The sequence below is a fragment of the Camelina sativa genome, chromosome 17 (assembly GCF_030686135.1).
Source record: "Camelina sativa cultivar CO46 ecotype springtype chromosome 17, ASM3068613v1".
Classification (NCBI taxonomy): Eukaryota; Viridiplantae; Streptophyta; class Magnoliopsida; order Brassicales; family Brassicaceae; genus Camelina; species Camelina sativa.
Window position 1 is genome coordinate 29,701,110 of NC_141896.1, and position 17,942 is coordinate 29,719,051.

General features: G+C 42.6%; 2 protein-coding genes, 1 non-coding gene and 1 pseudogene across 3 annotated transcripts; 2 read left to right on the forward strand and 2 right to left on the reverse strand.

The window, feature by feature from the left end:
- Window positions 1-1,817: 1,817 nt before the first annotated feature.
- LOC104759754 (uncharacterized) lies at window positions 1,818-2,342 on the forward strand. Its single transcript, XM_010482642.1, has one exon. It carries the CDS (start codon window positions 1,818-1,820, stop codon window positions 2,340-2,342), a length of 525 nt encoding a protein of 174 aa, XP_010480944.1.
- A 2,420-nt stretch (window positions 2,343-4,762) lies between these two features.
- On the forward strand, window positions 4,763-13,170 carry LOC147924487 (uncharacterized). Its single transcript, XM_087496799.1, has 3 exons — window positions 4,763-4,939; window positions 5,162-5,704; window positions 13,012-13,170. Exons 1-3 carry the CDS (start codon window positions 4,763-4,765, stop codon window positions 13,168-13,170), a joined length of 879 nt encoding a protein of 292 aa, XP_087352925.1.
- Window positions 7,788-7,888, reverse strand: LOC147924488 (small nucleolar RNA R71; annotated as a pseudogene).
- Window positions 13,171-15,831: 2,661 nt separating the features above from the next.
- LOC147924489 (small nucleolar RNA R71) lies at window positions 15,832-15,938 on the reverse strand. The gene has a single exon (XR_015587942.1). It is a non-coding gene; the product is annotated as a small nucleolar RNA R71 (small nucleolar RNA).
- Between the last annotated feature and the right edge of the window lie 2,004 nt (window positions 15,939-17,942).

Sequence of the window (17,942 nt, forward strand, 5' to 3'; positions counted from 1 at the left end):
CGCCAATCATAGTTGTTGTTTTAATATTTCCCAAGACGTAATTCGACATTTCCCAGCTCTCTCTCTCTGCTCTTTCACCTGTTGCCACCACGCAGAAGCACGGCCTTTAAAACGTGTAGCGATCAAAGGGACACACCTATCAGTTGGAACTTGCTTGAACTCTAATATTTCATCCACCGAACTGATACAATCCAACAATTCATCTGCTTGTAGGCTGCCGTGAAATTTAGAAAGGTCAACCTTAGATCCTGATTCCCATCTACATGCATCATCTCTAGGGTTAGCGACAATTTCACGTTGTTGTTGAACATGATCTCTTGCAAAGGGGTTATCTTCAACTTCATCACCCTCATCATCATCATCCTCATCAAAGATTGATTCCTCACGACGTGGCAATTTGGGAGCTTTGTTTTGCACTTGAATGACGGCACGAACTGCAGTTTCAATAGAGGTACGCATCGTCTCGACCATGCTCCGTTGAAACGCGGCTAACATCTTTTCAAATGCATCTTGTTGCTCTTCCAACTGTTGTTGAAGGTTTTTCTTTGGAGGCATAATGAATTAGGATCTTTTGTCTCTGATACCAACTAATGTAGGGAGATAAATACGAAAAGGTCTTAAGATATCTATGGATTCTTGAAGAGCAAATTAGTAGCTGAGAGTTCTCGTTTTTATGGATCAATGGATCAAAAAAGAGAGAAATCAAAGACTTCAAAAGAGAAGAACTTCTCTGTTTTCTTTATTAATAATATCAAAAAGCTGCGTTCAACTTACAATAGACTTAATCTTAAATAAGAGTTGAAAACCCTAAGAAGCAACAACGTGTAAAGAAAGAAACGTGATTAAGAAGTAACACCAAAGCCCAAGTAGAAAGCCCAAACGAAAATAATAGAAATAGGTTGATATCAAACACGTAAAGCTCAAAGTGTTTCATATGAGAATATGTGCTGCATCAGAACGCGTTAACCTGGTTTTCTCGACTCCCGGTGAACTCGATCGACAGTTTCGCTCAGCTGTCAACAGCCTTCCTACGGAATTACCAGGTCTTCATAGAGCGCGGTATTTCCAGTGCTGAATTATGGGAGATAGTTCAGGAGCCCGGCGAACCCCGGCGAACCTCTGCGACAATACCTTACCAGGTTCAAGGAAAAATATGCCAGCGTCTCGGTCACCGAAGACGTCGCGATCGCCGCCTTCAAGAAAGGACTCACTCCCGGGTTGCCTTTGCAAGTAGACCTCAATATCCACGAGGCCAAGGACTTGGATGATGCGCTTCATTGGGGGTCTCGTTTCGCATACGTCGAAGAGGACGAAGATAAGCGGACTGCAAAGGCCCCTCCTACACGTCCGGTCTCAGCAAAAGAAAAAAGTCGAGACGATTATCATGAGCCCCGCAAGCATCACGACCCAAGAGATCCTAAGTGTGGAGTAGTCAATGCGATCTCTGAAGATGAAGGGCAGGACAATTCGCCTCCGGACGCACAAGCAGAACTGTATTGCGATTTCCACATGTTCGGGGTCCATTCCATAGCTGAGTGTAAACATCTGTCCAACTATCTATTCGAAAAGTATTTATCCGATGAGATCAAAGCTGTCTATCATCCTAAAGACTTCCACCGTGGTCGTGGAGGAAGAGGTCGCGAAGGCAGATCCGGACGATCCAACCCTCCAAATAACGCGCCGAGCGAGCAGCAACACCCACCTCCTGTCACGGAACAGAATAATCCAGCGCCAGTGGAAGGACTCCTGGGACCGCCGAAGCGCCAAAAAGGACAAAAACTGAGCGCACAAACTTCCCACCTAGGGGTCGTATCTACATGATTATCGGTCAGACCGAAGAATGCAAGGATTCCGTCCGGGCTATGAAAAAGCGAGCGCGCCAGATCTGTAGTGTTCAGGCGATCTCCAAAGAAGAACCGGTCAATGCTGACCCCATCACATTCACAACCGAGGACGCCAAAGGAATCCAGCATCCTCATAACGACCCCCTGGTCGTGGAAGTCACAATGAGCGAGTTCGACGTGGAGCGAGTCCTAGTGGATACCAGCAACACGGTCAACGTTCTATTCTGGCAGATGTTGGCGAAAATGGGCATGACACCGGAGCAAATCAAACCAGAGTCCAGGACGCTGACCGGATACGATGGTGTGGCCAAAATGTTAATGGGCGACGTGAAGTTGCAAGTCCACGCTGGCGGAGTAACTCGCAAGACCAAGTTCGTGGTCATATACGCACCGCCAATTTACAACGCCATTTTGGGTTCACCTTGGATCTACTTGATGCAAGCAGTCCCTTCCACCTATCACCTCTACGTTAAATTTCCAACTGCTACTGAGATTTAAATGCTCTATGGCGATCAAAACATGGCCAGAACCTGCTCTGTTCTCGAAAAAAAGAAGTGGCGGAAAGAGAACGCATAGCAATTATAGAGCGGGGATCACCTGGTCGATCCTCATAATTTAGCCAAAGGCCACGAGATGCCGAATTATCCAGGTCAACATAGACGATACGGATCCCTACCGGACGGTTGGGATTGGGGCCGAACTCGAAGATCGGAACAATACCAAACTGATAACTTTTCGGAAGTCCAGATCCTCGACATTCGCCTGGTCCACTAAAGACATGGTCGGTATCGATCCCTCGGTTACTTGCCATAAAGTGAACGTTGACCCCACTTTCAAACCTGTGCGGCAAAAACGTCGACATCTCGGATCCGATCGGGCAAAGGCGGTGCAAGACGAAGTCGAGCGACTTCTTAAAGCCGATCAGATAATGGAAGTACAATACCCCGATTGGCTGGTAAATCCGGTGGTGGAAAAGAAAAAGAACGGCAAATGGAGAGTCTGCGTCGATTTCACAGACCTTTACAAGGCATGTCCCAAAGATTGCTTTCCTTTACCTCATATCGATAAACTCGTAGAAGCCACCGCGGGGAACCAACTACACTCGTTCATGGATGCATTTTCCGGATACAATCAAATCGCAATGAGCTCAGCCGATCGCGAGAATACTGCATTCATTAGGGATAGTGGGACTTACTGCTACAAAGTAATGTCCTTTGGGCTGAAGAACGTGGGGGCGACTTATCAGCGCCTGGTTAATACGATGTTCGCCGACCTGTTATGAAAGACAATGGAAGTCTACATCGATGACATTCTAGTCAAATCCCTGATAGCGGAACAACATATCCAGCACCTCGCTGAATGTTTTGACATCTTGGATCAATTCCAGATGAAGCTAAACAAAACCAAATGCACATTCGGCGTAACCTCGGGAGAATTCCTAGGGTATATCGTGACCGAGCGAGGAATTGAAGCAAATCCAAAGCAAATCGAAGCAGTACTGGGACTCTCATCTCCGACCAATAAGCTAGAGGTACAATGCCTAACAGGTCGGATAGCCGCGCTAAATCGGTTCATCACCTGATCAACGGTCAAATGTCTTCCGTTCTACCAACTCCTCTGGGGTAATAAGGATTTTCACTGGGACGACGCATGCGAGATAGCCTTCGGACAACTCAAAGAGTACTTGACCAGTCAGCTGGTACTCGTCAAGCCTGAAGAGGGGGAGACATTATATCTCTACGCCTCTGTCTCCAATTCGGCAGTTAGCGGGGTGATGGTCCGAGATGATCACAGTGATCAGCGACCAATCTTTTATGTATCCAAGGCCATCAATGACGCGGAAACACGTTATCCCACCTTGGAAAAGCTAGCTCTTTCCTTGGTCGTCGCCGCTCGGAAGCTCCGGCCTTATTTCCAGTCACACTCCATTGTCATATATACCGATCAACCACTCCGGACTGTTCTTCATAGCCCTCTTCAATCCGGGCTAATTGCAAAATGGGCGATCGAGCTAAGCGAGTATGATATCGAATATCGTTCTTGCCCGAACTATCTCCCGAACTCGAAGAAGCCATACCCAAGGAGGAACCTTGGACGTTGTTCGTCGATGGTTCTTCTTCCAATCAGGGATCCGGCGTTGGGATCATTCTCCGATCACCAACTGGCAAAGTCCCCGAGCAGGCTCTGAAACTTGGTTTCAACGAACAACGAAACTGAATATGAAGCCGTCCTGGCCGGACTGCGGTTGGCACAAGGACTTGGGGTAACCAGCATCCAAGTTTTCTGTGACTCATAGCTCATGGTCAGCCAATTCAGTGGAGAATACGACGCTAGGAATGAGCGTATGGGGGCGTATCGCCAGTTTCTCCGATCTCTTTCGGAGCAGTTCACGTCGTTCTTGTTAATCAAGGTTCCGAGGAGCGAGAACACATTGGCAGACGCTCTCGCCACCCTGGCAAATTGTTCTGATCCTGGCTTGCGACAAACAGTTCCGATCGAATGCATCGACACACCTAGTATCGATCGGGCAGGTTTTACTTTCGCTATCCATGACGACGTGGAACCAATGGAAGTCGATGAGCCAGTTCAAGGCTCGGCGGATGTAACACAATTCCAGTTGATTGGCAGCTCGAGATCAAAATGTACATCGCGGATGGCAAAGTCTTACATCGAGATCAAAATGTACATCGCGGATGGCAAAATGTACATCGCGGACGGTTAAAAGCCCGATGTGCGCATTACGTCATGTTAAGGGATAACCTTTTCCGACACAGTTCTTCTGGAGTCTTACTCACCTGTGTCGATCAAGAAGTGGCAGAACGTATAATGATGGAAGTCCACGAAGGTGACGGTGGTAACCATTCCAGAGGACGTGCACTTGCATTGAAAATTAAAAAAATGGCCATTACTGGCCGATCATGGTCGCTGACTGCGAGGCGTTCTCGGCGAAGTGCGAAGCTTGTCAACGTCACGGACCGATGAAACATGTTCCTCCTGAGCTGCTAAACACGGTCACTGTGCCATATCCATTTATGCGCTGGGCAATGGGCCTCGTCGGACCACTGCCTCCATCAAAGTCGAAGCGTTTTCTTTTGGTCTTCACCGACTATTTCACTAAGTGAGTGGAGGCTGAATCATTTCACAAGGTATAATCGCTGGATGTGACCAACTTCAATTGGAAGAACATCATTTATCGCCACGGACTCCCATAAGAGATCGTCACCGACAACGGAACACAGTTCACCTTGCTCATATCCCGACGTTTTCTGAGCAAATGGCAGATTCGTTTGAGCACCTCGACTCCCCGATATCCTCAGGGGAAAGATCAAGCCGAAACCACAAACAAGACCATAATAGATGGTCTGAAGAAACGTCTCGAAAAAAGAAAAGGAGCTTGGGCAGATCAACTCGATTGCGTATTGTGGTCCTATCGGACTACCACGAGGCGAGCTACGAGGCAGTCTCCGTTCTCGTTGGCTTATGGCATCGAGGCATTGGCTCCAGCAGAGGCAGGGGTGCCAACACTTCACCACACCATGTTGGTCGTCGACTCTGATCTTAACTATAGTATGATACTCGATCATATCGACTTTGCCGAAGAGTTACGCGATCAAGCTTTGGTCCGAATCCAGAACTATCATAACGCTGCAGCCAAGTACTACAACAAAACTTTCTGTCAGCGGCGATTCAATGAGGGCGACCTAGTGCTATGCGAAGTTTACGAGAATACCAAGGAGATAAACGCCGGTAAACTCGGTGCCCGTTGGGAGGGGCCATACCTCATCTCCAAAGCAGTTCGCCCCAGAGTCTACGAGCTCTTAACCATGGAGGATACACAGGTCAAAAACTCTTGGAATGCGGTGATATATCATGGTTTTTGTGGTTTTTAACCATGATATAAGGAGTCTTTTAGAGTCTTTTGATTTGTTTTCTAGGATGTTTTTGAGTCTTCACAGGTTTTCTAGGATTTTGGCATGAAAGGAGTAAAGTGGAGCAATCTGGATCAGTTTGGAGCAATAATTCGCAAGAAATCAACTTGAAATCGATCAGAGGAGATGGTGTCGATCGACACTGCCTTAGCATCGATCGACACCCAGTCCAAACCGACGAGAGAGCCAAATTTGGAAGTTTTACAAAGTTGCCCGAAGTTTTCCATATTTGCAAGACTAGTCCCTGGCGTGTTTTAGGACATATATATATAGGTTTTAGGTTTTCCAAACCCTTAAGTTTTATTCTAGCTAGTTTTTATTTTTCTGCAACCCTGTGAGATTTTGAGAGCTTTGGAGAGAGAGATCTGCTTTGAGAGAAGAATTTCTTGAACTCCCTTTTACTCTTTTAATTTCAATTGCTTATTATTCAGAATCATGTCTTGTTCTTCATTGATTATGTCTGAGTAGTTTGCTTGTTAGGTTTAGGGTTTTTCACAGGGATTTTATGAATTATTAGATCTGATTATTTAGGATTCATTATCTATCTAGATCTTCATCTTAGGTTGTTCTTCATATTAATCCTTGATTGGCCATCTAGAATTAATACTTTAGAAAATAAATTGATATGAGAATATAATTGATTTTCCTGATAAAACCTTTTGATGAGCAAAATTATTTCTTGCAAAGAGATTTGATTTAATAATTTTGTGAACAATCTAAACCTGTTTTTAAAGCTGATTTATTACCTAGAATTTTACAAAGAGATTTGGATTTTCTGGTTTTAAATTTAGATATTATTTGCACTGAGAACTGATTTAATTTACAAAAGTGTTTAGAGTTCTAGTTCTGTTCTTAATTGCTTGAATCCTAATTTATTGATTGATTTAATATTTCATAATTTCCTGAGAAATTCCCTAGGCCTAGCTTTTTGATCTTCTGAATTTACAACAGCTTTTATTTAATATTTTGCATTGCTTTTCTTTATTTAAATCAATTTGTTTAGCATAATTATAAAACTCTATAATCCATTGTGTGTGATCTTGAGTCTCTGTGGAATTCGACCCCTAAGTACTGCAGTGATCTCTTTATTTGAGAGAGTAGCTCTAGGGTTAATTGGAGCATATCAAATTTTGGCGCCGTTGCCGGGGACTCTTTGATCTACCATTAGATTTGAGTTTTAGATTTTGTCTAAATTTTTCTTTTTATTTTCAAGTTAACACGCTTTTGTTTTCTTCTCTCTTGTGTGTTTCAGGTGTATGCCTAATAAGCCTAACACAAGGAGCAACAAGACTGGTCCAATTCTGAAGCTTTCAAACCAAGAGTTGGGAAAACTTGAGTGTGAGAACAGAAAAGCAGCCAAAACTCTGAAGATGGTTAATACGATTATTCTGATGCGTGATGAGGCTGGTGTTTTGAGGGATCAAGAGGGCCACTTGATGCTGAAGGAAACGTGATTGTTGAACCTGTTGTCAACGAGCAGGCTGTCGTGAACCAGCAAGCTGGTGTCGTTGATGATCCGGATCTTGGTGTCGATCGACACCAACCAGGTGGCATCGATCGACACCCACCTGCAGACGTGCGTGGAGCTGCCAACCACGTACAGAACCCAGTTCGACGACAGGAGCAAAACCGGGACTTGATCAGGACCATTGCTGACTACAACCGGGCTGATCTTGTGTATGAGAACCGGTCTGCTATTGTTCCTCCCCCTTTTCAGAGGAATAATTTTGAGTTGAAACCTGCGTACTTTCAACTAGTTGGACAGAGACCTTTCTCTGCTTTGCCCAATGAGAAGCCTCTAGACCATATTGAGCACTTTGAGGATCTTGTGACCAGTATCAAGGCTAATGGAGTGACTGAGGACTTCATATTCTGCAAGCTCTTCCCATACTCACTTGCAGGAGAGGAATCTCAGTGGTTGAAGCAGTTGCCAGCTGGATCTTTGACATCTTGGCAACAAGTCAAAGTGGCTTTCCTCAACCATTTCTATGATGATGCAATGTCAGATGAGTTGAGAATCAAGCTGTCTTCTTTCAAGCAAAGACCAGATGAAGCCTTCAAAGCAGCTTGGGTGAGATTCAAGGCTTACCAAAGGGACTGTCCACACCATGGTTTCTCAAGGGTTCAATTGCTAAGTATCTTCTTCAGAGGGTGTGACTGGGAGTATCAGTTAGCTTTAGATGCTGCAAGTCATGGGAATTTCAAGACAAGAATGCCAGAAGATGCTGAATTGTTGATTGAGAACTTAGCTGCTAGCAATAGTACTAAGAGAGCAGATGCTGAAAGTAAGAGATTACATGGAGGATATGATTCAAATCAGCTAGCTTCTGTTAATGCTAAGCTTGATTCAGTGCACAATCTTCTTGTGGGAAAGAAGTCAGTCCAATTTGCTGCTGAAGTTGAGACGTTTGAGCCAGAGCCAGAGAATTCAGAGGAGAATGTCAACTATGTGTATGGAGCTGGGTATCAGGGACAGAGATTCGGTAATCAGCAAGGAAACAGACCTTACAATGGTGACCAGAAGCAGCAACAGAACAATGGCTATACAAGAACCTATGAGAATTCATCTTATCAGTCTCCACCTCCTAAGACTTCTTCTGAGAGTAGAATGGAGACCATGCTTGAGCAGCTTCTACAAGGTCAAGAGAATTTGAAAGTGACATTCAATGGAAAGATTGACAATGTCTACACTGAACTGAATGGGAAGATAGAAGCATTGAATGTTCATGTTAAGAAGCTGGAGGTTCAAGTTGCACAGACTGCTGGGTCTGTCAAAAGGCAAGAGAATTATCTTCCAGCAAGAACTGAGTCAAACCCCAGACATGCTTGCAATGCCATATCAGTGCGAGATGAAGATGATGGTGAAATTGCTGCTGCCGAACTGGGTGAAAAAACGACAAAATTCTCGGTTTCAGATGATGGTGTCGATCGACACCACCTGGGTATCGATCGACACTCATCTCAGACGGAACCAAAAGCTGCGAAATCTCAGGTTCCAACAGTTGAAAGGGTCTACAAGCCTAAGGTTCCTTTTCCCAAGCCAAGAAAGTCTAAGCAAGAGATGGAGGAAGCTAGATGCAAAGCAATGATGGACAAGGTGATGATTGAGATGCCATTGATTGATGCAGTAAACCTTTCACCACCACTTAAGCGCTATGTCAAGAGAATGGTATCCAATGGTTTGAGCCCTGAAGAAGGAGCACTGCTTACTAAGGATGTCAGTGCAATTCTTTTAAACCAACCTTCACAGAGGAAGAAAGAGAGGAAGCAGGAGGTGGTTGTCTCTAAGGAAGTGAGTGCAATCATTCAATGTAGGACTGCTAAGAAGTTACCAGATCCTGGAAGCTTTGTTCTTGATTGCTCAATCTCAGCAGGAAGGTTTTCTCACTCACTTTGTGACCTTGGCTCTAGCATCAACTTGATGCCACATTCTGTTGCTGTGAGACTTGGGATGAGAGAATTCAAGCCAACTTAGATTTCTCTTATCTTGGCTGATCGCTCCCGAAGAATTCCTGAAGGTGTTTTAGAGGATATTCCAGTTAAGGTTGGCAACTTCATGATTCCCACTGACTTTGTGGTGCTGAAGTATGATAAAGAGCCTAAAGATCCTCTCATCTTAGGAAGATCTTTCTTGGCTACAGCTGGTGCCATCATAGATGTGCAGAAGGGACACATAACAATGAATGTGGATGGATTGAGTATGCATTTTGAGATGGATAAGCTGAGGAGGGCTCCTACTATTGATGGACAGACTTTTTCTGTTGAAAAAGTTTCTGCAACACGGGCATCAGGCTGAGTGTCGATCGACACCACCAAGGAGGCATCGATCGACACCCCTCCACATCCGAGTTCAACCTTGTCCAAGACTGATGTTTCAAGTCAGAAACCTGTTCCCAAACAGAAGAGTCATCAATCCACACTCCAGAGCCCTCAGGTAAGGCAAAGGTACACCTCTTCTGCACCTAATCCTCCTCCTATCATCAACAAGAATTTCAAAGAGAGAAAAACAGTTTTGCAGTTAACCAAGCCACGAGATTATCGTAGAGCGCTTGTTTCTTCTGTTGATGATTTTGTAGGACATAAGAGAGGCAAACCAATCCCTAAATCCCACCCTGGTCCTGTTCCTCACATCCTTGGCAAGCCTCATGCACCTAAAGCTTATACACCACCTTGGATGAAGAGGACTTCACTGCCACGTTCTGATCCTCCGGATGCATGAGCTCCAACACAGTCAAGCTAATGACTGAAAACAAGCGTTTTGTGGGAGGCAACCCACTAGTAGGTTTTCTTTTTCTTTTGATTTTGATTTTTATTTATTTTGTTTTTATTTTTGCTTTCCTCTTGGTTGATAACACTGGGGACAGTGTTGTTTAAGTCTGGGGGAGGTTAGTTACTAACTATGTTTTCTGTTTTTGAGTTTCAGTTGTGTCAGTCAAAACCATAAAGTTTGAGTCAAATTTTTCAAAATTTTTCTTTTTGTCTTTGGGAGTTATGATCTTGACTAATGATTTCTCTTATTTGGCTAACACTATAATGATTACTTGTTTATGCTTGATCTCAGAACTGAAGCTTAGAAAGTCTATGAGCCTTATCAACAATCCTGAAAGCCCTTATTCAATGGATATATGATTGATCTAACGTTGTCTCAACTTTTATCAGGATTTTAACCGGACTTAATCTCTTACTTTGGGGTTGGAAATCAGTGGACTAGACTTCTTCTTCAGGCCATACAAGACAGTGCAATTTTTCAAAGTATGTCTCCCCTCTCTCTTCCCTTCAGTGCTTAAAAAAAAAAGGAATAAAAGATGAAATGATTTTGATCAGTTTAGAGAGGTAGGTAAATTACCTGTGACCTCATTATTCTACTCTTGAGTCAAATGATCACACAAAGCTTGGAAGCGAGGGGTAGATAAATTACCGATGACCCCGGTATTCGCTTACACCTTTGATTTAGAAAAAAAAGAAAAAAAAAAGAATGGAAGTGAGAAAAGGGAGAGGAAAGGAGATGTAAGAAGAATGTCTTGGCCTGAAGAGAGTCCATATGCCACTGATCGATACACCCAAGGTAAGAACTCACCTGTACTTGCTTTAATTTATATAATGAGATGACAATGGAGATTTCAGAGATTCCAAGGGATTGTGGGATTTGAGTAAGGAATGTTGATGCTAATCATGGTTGAGTATAAGAAGTAAGTTCTTGAGTCAGGTAAATGAAGAGTGTAAATAAGAATCATCATGCAGTTGAGTGAGTTTCCTGTTTTCAAACCTCTTTCACATGTCTAAGCTTATGTTTCGCTTGAGGGCAAGCAAAGGCTAAGTCTGGGGGAGTTGATATATCATGGTTTTTGTGGTTTTTAACCATGATATAAGGAGTCTTTTAGAGTCTTTTGATTTGTTTTCTAGGATGTTTTTGAGTCTTTACAGGTTTTCTAGGATTTTGGCATGAAAGGAGCAAAGTGGAGCAATCTGGATCAGTTTGGAGCAATAATCCGCAAGAAATCGACTTGGAATCGATCAGAGGAGATGGTGTCGATCGACACTACCTTAGCATCGATCGACACCCAGTCCAAACCGACGAGAGAGCCAAATTTGGAAGTTTTACAAAGTTGCCCGAAGTTTTCCATATTTGCAAGACTAGTCCCTGACGTGTTTTAGGACATATATATATAGTTTTTAGGTTTTCCAAACCCTTAAGTTTTATTCTAGCTAGTTTTTATTTTTCTGCAACCCTGTGAGATTTTGAGAGCTTTGGAGAGAGAGATCTGCTTTGAGAGAAGAATTTCTTGAACTCCCTTTTACTCTTTTAATTTCAATTGCTTATTATTCAGAATCATGTCTTGTTCTTCATTGATTATGTATGAGTAGTTTGCTTGTTAGGTTTAGGGTTTTTCACAGGGATTTTATGAATTATTAGATCTGATTATTTAGGATTCATTATCTATCTAGATCTTCATCTTAGTTTGTTCTTCATATTAATCCTTGATTGGGCATCTAGAATTAATACTTTAGGAAAATAAATTGATATGAGAATATAATTGATTTTCCTGATAAAACCTTTTGATGAGCAAAATTATTTCTTGCAAAGAGATTTGATTTAATAATTTTGTGAACAATCTAACCCTGTTTTTAAAGCTGATTTATTACCTAGAATTTTTCAAAGAGATTTGGATTTTCTTGTTTTAAATTTAGATATTATTTGCAGTGAGAACTGATTTAATTTACAAAAATGTTTAGAGTTCTAGATCTGTTCTTAATTGCTTGAATCCTAATTTATTGATTGATTTAATATTTCATAATTTCCTGAGAAATTCCCTAGGCCTAGCTTTTTGATCTTCTGAATTTACAACAGCTTTTATTTAATATTTTGCATTGCTTTTCTTTATTTAAATCAATTTGTTTAGCATAATTATAAAACTCTATAATCCATTGTGTGTGATCTTGAGTCTCTGTGGAATTCGACCCCTAAGTACTGCAGTGATCTCTTAATTTGAGAGAGTAGCTCTAAGGTTAATTTGAGCATATCATGCGGCTCATCTTAAACGCTATTACTACTAGGTCGCTTGTCCGACCTCGATTTCAAAAGCGCTTGTACTATGAACTACGACTGGCTTGATCCCAACTTTGGGTACGTAGGCAGCCCCAGATCTTTTTGTTAACATTTAGTGGGCACAGCTAGAAAAATATTAAAATTTCTTTTCACCAAAGAGAAATCTTTATTCATTTCAAATTGAGTAAAAAGTCAGTTCGGCATCTCGCCAAATAAAAGAGCAATCTTTCGACACGGCATATCGCAAATATATAAAAAAAAAACAACAAAGAGCAACAGTACTGCAAAATTTTAAAGACTTGGTTTCGACAACTTGGGGGAAAACCGGTCTCAATGGACGAAATGACTAGCCTTCTGATCTCGGGGAGCTTGTCCGAAATGATATCTCCCTCCTGTGATCTCAACCTTCTCGGCGACTCACAGGCGCAGAGCTTGAGAGGTCAGACTCCAGTGGCTCTTCGATGATCAAACCCTCGAGGTAGGATCGGCAGCTTTGACGCTCCCGCCTTAGTTCCTCTAGCCGGACTGTCGGCACCTCCGCACCTCTGGCTGCCATCTCTTCGAGGAACGGACATGGACCTTTTATGGTGTTGCTTTCCCGGAAAAGGTGCTCCGTGGATTCCAGATGGAGGATGTACCATCTTAGCTTCTGATTGCGACTCCTGTAGATGGGGATCTCTGTGATGTGCAGATGTTTCGATTCACCCAGCGGTTCGTAATCACCCTCCGGCAGATCGGGTATCAAGGCCCTAGCAACCTGTACTTCACATCGGGCACGGTCGGCAAGCTGTCGGGTCATACGCCAGTTCGCCAGATAGAAGCCGTCGGCGATGAGCTCGTCAAGAACTGAGATGGTTCCTTCTAAACGTTATAGCTGGAAGATGAGATCGTATTTTAGGCGAAAGGCCTTGATGTACGAACTCATCCTTTGACAGCGGGCTCGGTACACATGGGTTTCTTTTTGTAACGGACTCTCCTCGAGGTCCGCCACGTCCGATCCAATAATAGCAAGCTCGCGAGATTGAGACAAAACTTTCCCATCTAAGGGGAGGGCAACATCTGATGCTTCGGGATCAAAACCACTAACTCCGGCGGAAGTTAGTTGTCGAGCTTGCCTCAACCATGCGGATCAAGTTGTTGTAGGCATGCTTTGCAATCTGTCCTTCTTAAATTTGGATGTGAGATGCTCAGCGTACCCCTTTTCCTCCTATTGATAGTGAGAAGGGGGGAGATAAATGCTGCCTCCCGAAAATCTCACACCAATCAGATTGTAAGGGGATACGCGCTGCGTCTCGAGATTTTCCCCGCAAATCAGATTACATTGTGAAACCGCGTTCGCATTTAATGCAGCGGTTATGCCTCGGGAATGAGCAAAAAAAAAAAGACTAGTACGTCTATCCAGTTCGGAACGGAACGTATCGACATCCTGGCCAGATGATCGACATGCGTTATTGATATATCATGGTTTTTAGGTGTTTTTAGCCATGAAATAAGTCTTATCGATAGAGTCTTTTTGGTGTTTTTAGAGTCTTTTGAGTCTTTATAGGATTTAACATGGATGGGAGCTTAATGGAGCTAGGAGGATTTGGAGCATATTCAAGCATTGAGGCTGAGCTACAAAGTTGGGAGACGAAGTTCAGAGACTTGCATCGGTCGATGCAAGTGATGTGTCGATTGATGCAGTATCCACAAGAAGAATTGGAAGTTTTCCCACAAGTTTTGAAGATTTACAAAGTTGCCCCAAAGTTTTCCCTATTTGCATCATTAGTCCCTGGTCGTGTTTTAGGAATATAAATAGGATTTTTAGGTCATTGTTTAGACCTAAGATTTATTTTTCCCTGCAACTTTTGAGAGCAAAACCCTGATAGATTTTTAGAGAGTTTTTGGAGAGAAGAATCAAGACTCCTTCAGAGAAGATTCAGAACTCCTTTACTTCTTCCTTTAATCTCTTAATGCTATCTATTTTATTTATGATTTGTGTTCATACAATTATGTCTGAGTAGATCTGCTTGATAGGTTTAGGGTTTCTCATTAGGGATTTCATGGATTGTTAGATCTGTTAATTTAGGATTCATTATCTTTCTTGTTCTTCACCATAGGTTGTTCTTAATGCTAGATCTTTGATTAGTCATCTGGATTTAGATCTTAGGATTATTAATTGATATGAGAATATAATTGATTTTCCTGATAAAACCTTTGGTGAGCAAAGAGATTTGAATTAGTGATTTTGTGAACTTATCTAACCTGATTTTATTGCTGGTTTTTAACTTGAATTTTGCAAAGAGATTTGGATTTTCTGGTTTTAAACTTAGATAATATTTGCAGTGAGAACTGATTTATTTTATTATTGTATTTAGAGTTCAAGAACGGTGCTTAATTGTTGAATCCTGCTTGCTTAATTAATTGATTTGATTTTCCATGATTTCCTGAGAATTGTCCTAGGCCTAGCGTTTATTCCTATTGAATTTACAACACTTTTTAATTCTATTTTTGTATTGCTTTTAAATTAATATTTTACTTTAGCATAATTAAAAGATTCATATATTTATTGCGTGAGTCTAGAGTTCTTGTGGATTCGATCCCTAAATACTACATTGATCTTTTAATTTGAGAGAGTAGCTCTAGGTTAAATTTGAGCATATCAAATTTTGGCGCCGTTGCCGGGAACTCTTTTGATTCACCATTAGATTAAAATCTTTGATTTTGTCTAAATTTTTCTTTTTCTGTTTTACTCACACGCTTTTGTTTCTTTCCTCTTGTGTGTTTCAGGTACATGCCTAAGCCTAGCACCCGAAAAAAATCCTACTGGTCCGGTTGTTAAGCTTACAAACCAAGAGTTAGGACAACTAGAGCGTGATAACACAATAGCAGCCAAATCAGCGAAGATGGCCAATATAATCATATTGAGACCTGATGGTAATGTGCGCAACGAACATGACCAAAAACTTGATGCTGAAGGCCAGGTTATTCAAGAAGAACTTGTTGTGGCCGATGGTAATGCAGATGGCGTCGATTGACGCAACAATGGCATCGATCGACGCAACCAGGAAGACATCAATCGACACAATGCTGGTGTCGATCGATGCAATGCCCAAGCCGATGCGGAGAATGTTCAGAGGCGACAAACAACAATGGAGAACTTGTCAAGACTCTTGCGGACTTCAACAGACCAGACATGTTCTATGAGAACCGCTCTGCAATTGTCCCTCCTCCATTCCCAAGGAATGACTTTGAGCTAAAGCCTGCCTACTTCGCTCTTGTTGGACAAAGGCCATTCCAAAACTTGCCAAATGAGAAGCCTCTCGACCACATTGAGCACTTTGAGGACATAGTTACAAGCATCAAGGCTAATGGAGTCACTGAGGACTATCTCTACTGCAAGCTTTTCCCCTACTCTCTTGCTGGGGAAGCTTCTCATTGGCTAAGGCAGCTCAAACTAGGATCTCTGACAACCTGGCATGACATTAAGGTGGCATTCTTGAACTATTTCTATGATGATGCGATGTCTGATGAGCTGAGGATCAAGCTCTCTACCTTTAGACAAGGACCTGCTGAATCTTACAAAGCTGCTTGGGTGAGGTTCAAGGTATACCAGAGAGATTGTCCGCATCATGGGTTCTCAGAAGTGCAGTTGATCAGTATCTTCTTTAGCGGGATTGACTGGAGGTATCAAATGGCTTTGGATGCAGCTAGTGATGGGAATTTCAAGACAAGGTACCCAGATGATGATGAGAAGTTGATAGAAAGGCTAGCATCAAGCAACAGTACCAAGAATGCAGACTTAGAGCGGAAAAGAGCATATGAGGGCAATGGTTCAAATCAGTTTGCTGCGGTAAATGCTAAGTTGGATACAGTGCACAATCTTCTGGTAGGAAAGAAGTCTGTCCATTTTGCTGAAGATATTGAGATTTTTGAGCCAAAGCCAGAGACTACAGAAGAAAATGTCAACTATGTGTATGGAGCTGGCTATCAGAATCAGAGATTTGGTCAGAAGAATTCCTTCACAGGAAATCCACACAGCAATTTCACAAGGAACTATGGATCTTCTTCTTACCAACCCCTCCCTCCACCCAATTCAGAGAGCAAGATGGAATCAATGATTGGACAGATTTTGGAAGGTCAACAGAAGTTAACAGTAGACTTCAATGGGAAGATTGATTCTGTATACACTGAGCTGACTGGGAAGTTTGATGCATTAAATACTCATGTCAAGAAGCTGGAGAATCAAGTGATTCAGACTGCTGGGTCTGTTAAAAGACAAGAGGAAATTCTTTGTAGAAGAACTGAGAACCCCCACCATGCTTGTAATGCAATTTTGGTGAAGGAAGAAGATGAAGATACGTCAGTCGGTCTAGCATCGATCGACACTACACAGGAGCATCGATCGATGCAATCATCACCAAGCGTCGATCGACACAATGTCAGCAACAATCGACACCCCCCACAGACATCTACGGTTTTTGTTCCAGTTCAACCATCTGATTCAGAAAAAGCATACAAGCCTAAAGTCCCTTTTCCTAAGCGTAGGAGGTCCAAACACGAGATTGAAGAAGCTATATGCAAGGCTATGATGGACAAGGTAATGATTGAGATGCCTTTGATTGATGCTGTCAAGTTTTCTCCTGGTATTAAGAGATATGTGAAGAGGATGGTCACCAATGGTTTGAGTCCTGAGGAAGGAGCACTGCTTACAAAGGATGTCAGCTCAATTATGTTGAAGCAGCTCCCACAGAGGAAGAAGGATAAGAAGCAGGAGGGGGTTGTCTCTAAGGAAGTAAGTTCAGTGATTCAGAGTAAGATTGCAGAGAAGTTACCAGATCCTGGAAGTTTTGTGTTAGATTGCTCTATCTTCACAGGAAGGTTTCCTCACTCACTTTGTGATGTTGGCTCTAGTATTAATCTGATGCCACATTCTGTTGCTGTGAGACTTGGGATGACAGATTTCAAGCCAACTAAGATCTCTCTTATCTTAGCTGCTCGGTCCAGAAGGATTCCTGAAGGTGTCCTAGAGGATATTTCAATCAAGATTGGAGATTGCATGATTCCCACTGACTTTGTGGAATATGACAAAGAGCCTAGTGATCCTCTCATTTTAGGACGCTCATTCTTGTCTACAGCTGGTGCCATCATTGATGTTAAGAAGGGACACATATCTCTGAATGTGGATGATTTGGTCATGAACTTTGAGATGGACAAGCTGAGAAGGGTTCCCACTATTGATGGTCAGACATTTTCTGTGGAGATTGCTTCTGATTATGATCTGATCATAGAGCTTCATGAAGACATTACTGCTGGGTATGTCAAAGAGTTGGAGACTGTTGAGAAAGTAAGCAAGCAAGTTGTTAAGCTTGAAGATTGGAGTGGGGATCATCTAATAAGTACTAGAGACCATGATGAGGTTCTGATCCATGACAAGTCGCTGGTAGATGATGTTTTTGTAATGGAAACACGGATTGCTGAGGAAAGTTGTAGAAGCGTTGACGAAACACGAGTTGCAAGCACTGCATCGATCGATGCAGATGTTGCATCGAACGACACTCCTTCCAGAGTCAGCTCGGACTTGTCCAAAACCGAAGATTTTCGAGTTGATGACTTAGCTGCAAGTTCTAGACCAGTTGTAAA